Source organism: Sinocyclocheilus anshuiensis, unplaced genomic scaffold (assembly GCF_001515605.1).
Source record: "Sinocyclocheilus anshuiensis isolate Anshui unplaced genomic scaffold, SAMN03320099.WGS_v1.1 scaffold363, whole genome shotgun sequence".
NCBI classification, from domain to species: Eukaryota; Metazoa; Chordata; class Actinopteri; order Cypriniformes; family Cyprinidae; genus Sinocyclocheilus; species Sinocyclocheilus anshuiensis.
In genome coordinates, this window is record NW_015552568.1 from 1,222,227 (window position 1) to 1,230,186 (window position 7,960).

The 7,960-nt window shown below is 36.4% G+C and overlaps 1 protein-coding gene across 6 annotated transcripts in view; it reads left to right on the forward strand.

The window, feature by feature from the left end:
- LOC107665005 (DENN domain-containing protein 2C-like) overlaps positions 1–7,960 on the forward strand; it is a 26,489-nt gene that overhangs the window by 6,640 nt on the left and 11,889 nt on the right. For all 6 annotated transcript variants that reach the window (XM_016455722.1, XM_016455725.1, XM_016455723.1 and 3 more), the window contains 4 exons: positions 617–1,653; positions 4,000–4,124; positions 4,933–5,045; positions 5,479–5,646. In XM_016455722.1, the coding sequence (XP_016311208.1) occupies positions 782–1,653; positions 4,000–4,124; positions 4,933–5,045; positions 5,479–5,646 (1,278 nt within the window). In that variant the 5' untranslated portion in view covers positions 617–781. The remainder of the gene's footprint in view (positions 1–616; positions 1,654–3,999; positions 4,125–4,932; positions 5,046–5,478; positions 5,647–7,960) is intronic.

Sequence of the window (7,960 nt, forward strand, 5' to 3'; positions counted from 1 at the left end):
AACTACTCAAAAAAAGTACAATTACTGATAAAAACTACTTAATTACTGTAACGTGAGTATTTGTAATTCGTTACTTCACACCCCTGCAAATAACCATATATATGACACAAGATAGTTATAGAAGTTCACAGAACTGACTCAGCAACAGCTGAGTAAAACTGTTTCATCTGAGCATGTGGCACTTTAAGCATTATCGTATCGCATATCGACTATCGCATTATTTAATGAGTTATCGCATATCGCATTTTTCTTCAATATCGCACAGCCCTACTATATATAGTGATATGACAAAATACAGGAATTTGGAATGTTCACCAAAGTATTTGAACAGCAATATTTAGAGAAAGTGAATCATGCTAGAATAAGTGGGGTGATTTTTTTTGGGGTGTGCATTTGCAAAGAAAATATAAATAGAAAAAAAAATCTTTTTTTTTGAATGTGAAATACTTTTAGGGCTGCAAGATTTGGGAAAACCTTTTTTGGGGGTGTTCATCATACTTGATCATATATATATATTTTTTTCAACAAATCAACTCAAACCTCTTTCAGTAACCATTTCAGTTTTAAATAAATCTTAAATAAACCCACTTGTTGAGTTTGCTCTTTTCCTTTGCAGGCTTCAAAGTGAAGGAAGAATGGCAGAGGAACTGACTCCTACAGGAAAAGGGTTCTTTGGTGATCTTTATTAACTTCATTGCACCACAAAGGAAGGGTTTCTTCCTTGATAGGCTCGCTGTTGCAATGCCACACAGTCCTGCGGTGTGACGGCAGCCTCGTCGTCATGCTGGCCCTTGGAGTGGACCATGGAAAAAGAGAGGGGAGTGTCGTCGCAGGGAAGATGGCGACAACAACGGCAGCATGGCCGATCACGCGAGAGCCTGGCGTCAACATCAAGCAGAAAATCTCCCAATGGGAGGGACTCAGCCAGCAGGAGGACGTCCCTAGTGGGAATATTAAGCCCCAGCGGACTCTTGCATCTCGCAGGCTTTCAGGGGACCTCCTTGGAAATGGACTTGATGGCAATGATGGAGGTCGTAACAAAGCGACTGTATCAAAAGCCAAAAGCCTGGGTTTGGATTTCAGGGAAAACCAGATGACTTTTAGACCAGTTACAGATGAACTCCAGTCTGATTTCCCAAGAAATCGAACTCATTCAAATAAATTAGTTACATCAACTCCTGTGACTAAGCCTTTAAGCACTGTAACCCAAGTCCAAGTGGCTAAACTGAATGTTAAAAGCAATAATATCAAGACAAACCATTTCACAGATGTCGAAATTACATCTCTACATCAATGTGTAGATGATCCAGAGGCGTCATTGCCTCCGGGGAACTTTTACACCTCCAGGGGTTTCTGGAAACGACTGGAGGCAGATGACTCTTTATGGGAGAAGGAGAAGGATTCCTCAATAGTGACTAAGTGTCTTGGTGAAATTGGACCTTCTTCTCCTCCACCTAAACCACAGCGCACATTCCAGTACAAGGGTGCGAGCAGTCCGCCCGGCCAATGGATCCAACTGGAGAACCAGACTCCATCAGTCAGCAAATCGAATCAAGTCTGGAAGCATGACATCATACTAAAGCCACCCAGCTGTCCACCTCCTCCTTGTCCAGTCAATACTATCAATGGGTTTTCCAGAAACAGAAAGAACAGGTGAATACTTTTCCCACAGTGTGGATTACATTACACAGCTAAGCCCAAACATAAGAAAAGGAAATGAAGGAAGTTTTAGTACAGCGTCCAACAGTTGTAAATACTTTAAACTCAATTTCTTATTCATGAATGGATCTTGTCAGGTGCTGCATTAAATATATTTATGTAATCACTTCACAATCACAATATATACAAAATATTATAATATTTAGAATTTGTTTAGTTATTGTAAACAAAGTCTTTCTTTCATTGAGGTTTTTAGAGTTGGTAGCAGGCCTGTATACAACAAAACAATAATATGGCTTACAAGTTCCTAGAGGGGGAAGGGAGACAAAAAGAAATTGCCATCAATTATTTCTGTTCTTTAATTTTTGAAGACTTTAACAGCATTTTTAGATCCATATGATGCCATTTCCACCATTGTACTTGTCCACTCTTTCAGTTCTTTTTTAAAATTTCTAATTAAAGTAATATTATTTCCACTTTTGGTTTTCCACCCAGTTTGTCGTATTTTCATTTTGCTGCATCATAAGTAATGTCATGCCAATGAGTTAATATAAAATAATTGGGTTAATAAAATGGCAGATTCCAAAAACTAGCAATATAACGTGATCGAACAACTTCCTCATATAATTATATTGTACAAAAAAGCAGGTTGATAAGCCTTTATAAATAGCGTTTTGCTGGCTTTCAAAACCTGTTAAACCTGGTCACAAATGATATATCCTCAAGAACAATAGGTGTTGGCCTGAAACGTTCTCATACCGACATGCCTTACCTTGATTAATAGCTCAAATCATGTGGATTGTTGAGGAGAGGTGTGCTATTAGTTTTCAAAGTAATCAGATTTTAAACATCCCATAGACTTATATTGAAGGACCTGAGCAAGAATATCATAGTATGGAGAATATAAAATATGTTCACAAAACTTGAAACACGCTTGCTCCGGTCCGGATGTGAACTATGATCGGCACAGTGAGTGTAGTTAAACTCATCGCGGTGTTAAGTTCAGTGTGTGTTAAGTGCAGAAACCAGTCTCTCATGCACACGCCGCGTGTTGTTACGGTCATGTTTACAGAGGTGAACTGACAGTGTGGAAGAATGAAATTGCTCCAAAAAATGAAAAAATAACCACGTTTCCCTTAATAATAGAAATAATGAGTGTTATTGTTGTTTTCACTGATGTTCAACCTGTTCATATATGTTAACATCTCATGTTTCATGACACTTTAAAGTGACAGTTTAGCCAAAAAGGAAAATTGTCATAATTTTCTTACCTAAATGTATTTTTTTCTAAACGTAAAAGAAGATATTTTGAAGAACATTGGAGCCCCATTGACCTTCATAGTATGGGGAAAAACATCAAGCACTAGAATGCACTAGAAGGACATGCATGACCGTTGTGCTAATGTCTAGCGTCTTTTGCAGCGTATTGCACACGAGTGCCACGTTTTTAAGATGTCGTCAAGTTAAAGGGGTCATATGATGCATTTTTAAAGATCATTATTTGGTGTATTTGGTGTAACAGAATATGTTGACATGCTTTAATGCACATAGTGAGGTAGATATGTGGGGGTGTGTTAGAACGAGCCGTTTTAGGGGGGCGTGGCAGAGTCTTAACTTTGATAAAGTATATCTCTTTGGTTTTGAGACTTTAGTCTTTGCAACTTCAGGGATCTTATCTATGCACAATCAGCTTGTAACCCTCCAAAGAGAAAGGAAAACTTGAAATCGCATCATATGACCCCTTTAAAATAATTTAAGCTTTTACATGCAGCGCCGCTCATCAATGTCAGTTCCAAAACAGTGGACAAATCAGAACTTATTAAGTTGGGGTGAACTTATGTAAACACCACTCACAGTTTCTTAAGAAAGTGTACAGATCTACTTGTCGTTCTCGTTTATTTCATACTCTTGAGTTGGACAGCTTTGTGTCAGAGGACAGCGTGGAGAGTTTAGCTGTGAGTGGGCGATAGTTTAGCTGTCTGGCCTCATCCCCAGCTGTCATGTCAGCTGTTCTTTGGCAGAATCGCAGCCCATTGTCCACATTTGGCCTACTTCTGTTTCAACGAAGCCTGCTGAGGTCACTCAAGGGCTTTCTGAACACTCATACGGTCACGCTGTTGGTTACTCCTTCCTCTAATTGTTTTTCTTCTTAATTATTTGGAGCCCAGTGTCTGTTCCAGTCATAATTTATCAATTCTATATCATGTCTATTTTAACTGTTTGATGTGAATTCTGGAACGTTCCTTTTTGGATTAATGGTTACCCTTTATGAAAGTCCCAAACCTTGTTGTTGGATCACAATACAGGGACTGTTCACACTCTTGGTCCTTTTCTCCACAGGAAGTCATTTGAGTTTGAGGATGTGGTACGGCGGACAGCCCAACAGGCCTCTAGAGGGAAGGAGGGCCTCCGATCAGGTCTTTACCACGCCCGGTCTGAAGACAGCATCTATGAGGACATCATCTGTGAGTGATTCTGAGAACGCCAAGACACACGTCATCGACCTGATATCACTGTGAAGCACAATATGTCTGCACTGACTCTCGTCTTATTGTATTCACTTTTTTCTTATACACTACCATCCAAATGTTTGGGTTCAGAAAGATTGTTTTTTTAAAGAAATTAATATTTTTATTTAGGAAGGATCCATTAAACTGATCAAAAGTGACAAAGACTTATAATGTTACGAAAAGAGCAGCAAATCAGCATATTACAATTTCAGTCATATTAGAATAGATTTCTTAAAGATTGTGTGACACCGAAGACTGCAGTAATGATGCTGAAAATTCCGCTTTTTGCTATCACAGGAGTAAATTATATTTTCAAATATATTCAAATTGTTTTAACAGCTGTTTTAACTGTTTTACTGTATTTTTGATCAAATAAATGCAGCTTTGGTGAGACTTCAAAGTATTGAAAAATCTTACTGACCCCAAACATTTGAAAGGCATTTTAGTGGTGCATGCTTTACTTGCATTAATTAACATGCTTACACAGACAGATTTCTTAGATATCTTCCTCTGTTTTTGAGATGCCATGTTAATTTGATAGTCTTAACTTGTAAAAATGCATCCCAAGATAGCTGCATTAGACCATCTAGCTGTTTTTGAAAGCAAAAAGGAATCTTATTCGGTGAATAGTTGATTTTGAAACCATGTTGTTTTGCATGTCCCCAAATGTATTGAAGCCAGAATAGAGAACACCAAAATGTTTTTTTGCGTGACTTCTTCTTATTATAGTAGCTGCAACTTTTTCTCAACTAATCATTTACAGCGGATATGTCAAAAGAGAACCCATATGAAGACATCAAGCTTTCTCCTATGTGTTTACCTATAAGACGGCCACGAAACTACACAGTTGGACAGAGAGAGAGCCCTCACATCAAGGTGACTGTCATTTTAAATGCATAATGATTTTGTCAGATTTCAGTAAGTAGCATATACACTCGCTCAAATGTTTGGTTTCAGAAAAACTTTTTTTTTTTCAAAAAAGTTAATTCTTTTATTCAGCAAGGATGTATTGATCAAAAGTGATAGAAAAGGCATTCATTATTCTGCAGTTTATTTCTTTATTAACTAAAAAATGGTTGTTTTAAATTGTTATACGTTTTTACCATTTTATTGCATTTTTGATCAAATAAATGCTGCCTTGTTGAACTTAAGAGACTTCTTTCAAAAACTGCATTCTCAGAGCCATTTATTCCCACTGATTTTTTTTTTTTTTAAGTAGAAAAAGAAATTTTACATTAAGGCCACTGGCTAATTGTTGAACTAAACTATCTGTTTTTCCACTTCTTCTCTTGTCTGTTACTGTATGCAGATCTCACCGAAGCCCTTCACACTATTACCAAACGGTGACAGGTTGCATAAAATGGGGCGGGACCGCAAAGAATCCATAACGTCACCTACACGTACCTCTACTACAAACACTCCTAAATCATCAGCAGCCAAACCTGCTACTACATACAGGACAAACCGACAACCCCCGGTAAACCCACACACATAAACACGTGCCTGAGACAAACATTGCTCAACATGTGCCTGCTGTCACCTGTTTCTCTGATTGTATGCATATGAACTTTAACCAAACTTTTACATGATATAATAAATTCTTTAGTATTTTATAAACAGAAGAAACAGAAGCTGCACCCAAATGCTGACAATACAGCCCAGCATCTTGAGAAAAAGACCTAATATTACCTACATGAGTTGATGATACTGAGTTCAAAAATATTCATACAAACTTTAATTACATTAGGGAAAGTTTTTTCACAAAATAAAAATGTAATAAATAAATATATCAGCTTTAATGCACTTATCAAAACAACAAAAGCAGTCAAATGTCAAAAGTTACAGTTTTAAGGACAAAAAAGTGTTCAAAATGTATAATTTAACTAACAATCTCCAAAGGAGTGGGAAAATATGTTTTCTCTTAAAACAAAAAAACTCAGTTTAATGTCATAGAACTTCACATAAACACGAGTTTATAAATAAGTCTTTTTCACAAAATCTGTAATTTTCTGTCACGGTTTGGATGTAGTAAAACACCCACAGATGTAGCATAAAACATGTGTGTCATGTTTGCATTGTCTTCTGTCATTGGTCATAATTCTAACCGTGAAATCAGGATAAGGCATAAAATCAGGAATAGGCATGATTCATGCATGTTAATGTCTGCTGAGAATTCAACAAATAGTTTTAGAGGAAAATAAGAATCATGTCTTTATGGCAGTTTTTCTGCTGATTAAGGGATAATACAAAACTTCTTTACCTTACAAGTGGTTGTCTAAAGCAAAAAATGCAATGAAATGCATCATATTTTGTAAGAAAATGTGAACTGCTAGAGCAATACATGCTCTATTCTGTAAGCAAGTAAGAAACAAGTATTGGAATTCATTCAGAAAATATGATGCAGGGTAATTATTTTATATAAATAATTTTTGATGCATTTGATACATAAACCATTTCTCTAGCCTGTTTTGTCCCAGTTCTCATTAATAAAATAGCAGTGAATATAAGAAGGGAATAGGCATGATTCATGCATGTTAATGTCTGCTGAGAATTCAGCAGTTTTAGAGGAAAATAAGAATCATGTCTTTATGGCAGTTTTTCTGCTGATTAAGGGATAATACAAAACTTCTTTACCTTACAAGTGGTTGTCTAAAGCAAAAAATGCAATGAAATGCATCATATTTTGTAAGAAAATGTGAACTGCTAGAGCAATACATGCTCTATTCTGTAAGCAAGTAAGAAACAAGTATTGGAATTCATTCAGAAAATATGATGCAGGGTAATTATTTTATATAAATAATTTTTGATGCATTTGATACATAAACCATTTCTCTAGCCTGTTTTGTCCCAGTTCTCATTAATAAAATAGCAGTGAATATAAGAAGAAAGAGAAACAGACATAGTCCGAGTAGAAATGTCAGCTTTGATGCTTGAGCAGGAAGAGGGAAAAGGAGGGAGGAAGTGGTGAGAAGATGGATGGATGGTGGCAGGAAACACTCCGTTTTGGAGCACGAGAGGTTGAGGATTATCATGAAGTGCCAGTGCATCATACTGGATGCTGCTGCTGACTAATCAGCTATATTCAGCTTTGTGTCAGTATGATCCATACAGTTATTTTGGAAGAGCTAAAATCAGCAGGCCGAAGCAGTGTAGATGAAGCTCATGGAGAAATGCTGTTTTAATAAAGAGAGTGAGCAGAAAGGGGAGGCAAGAACCAGCCTTTCTTCAATAGAAATCACCCATTTTAACATCAAACAGCATGTGGGAAATGTGGAAGTTGTTCAGTCAGATGTCAAGTTCTTTTGTAGGTTGTGCTGACTGGTTAGCGCAGATGTTATTTCATCTGTTCAAAGTGAAACATCTGAAGACACTACCAAAATTTTATTTTAGTTTTATTTAGATATACTATTAGTACTTATTAATATTTTGAATTGGCTTTCTTTTTTTATATTTCCTGATTTCATTTGAACTTTTATTATAACTTTTAGTAATTTTGTGCTTTTTTTGTAATATTCCTATAATTAGCTTTTCAGTTTTATTTTTTAGTAATTTTAGTACTTCAACTTAAGCATATTTTATTTCATTTCTTTGCTAAGGCAACATTTCTCATTTTCGTTTAAAGGGGTGGTTCATTGCGATTTCACTTTTTTAACATTAGTTAGTGTGTAATGTTGCTGTTTGAGCATAAACAATATCTGCAAAGTTACGAAGCTGAAAGATCAATGCAAACGGAGATATCGTCTTTTAAAATTCTGGCAGTTTAATGCCTACAAAAATGGCTGGTAGGGACT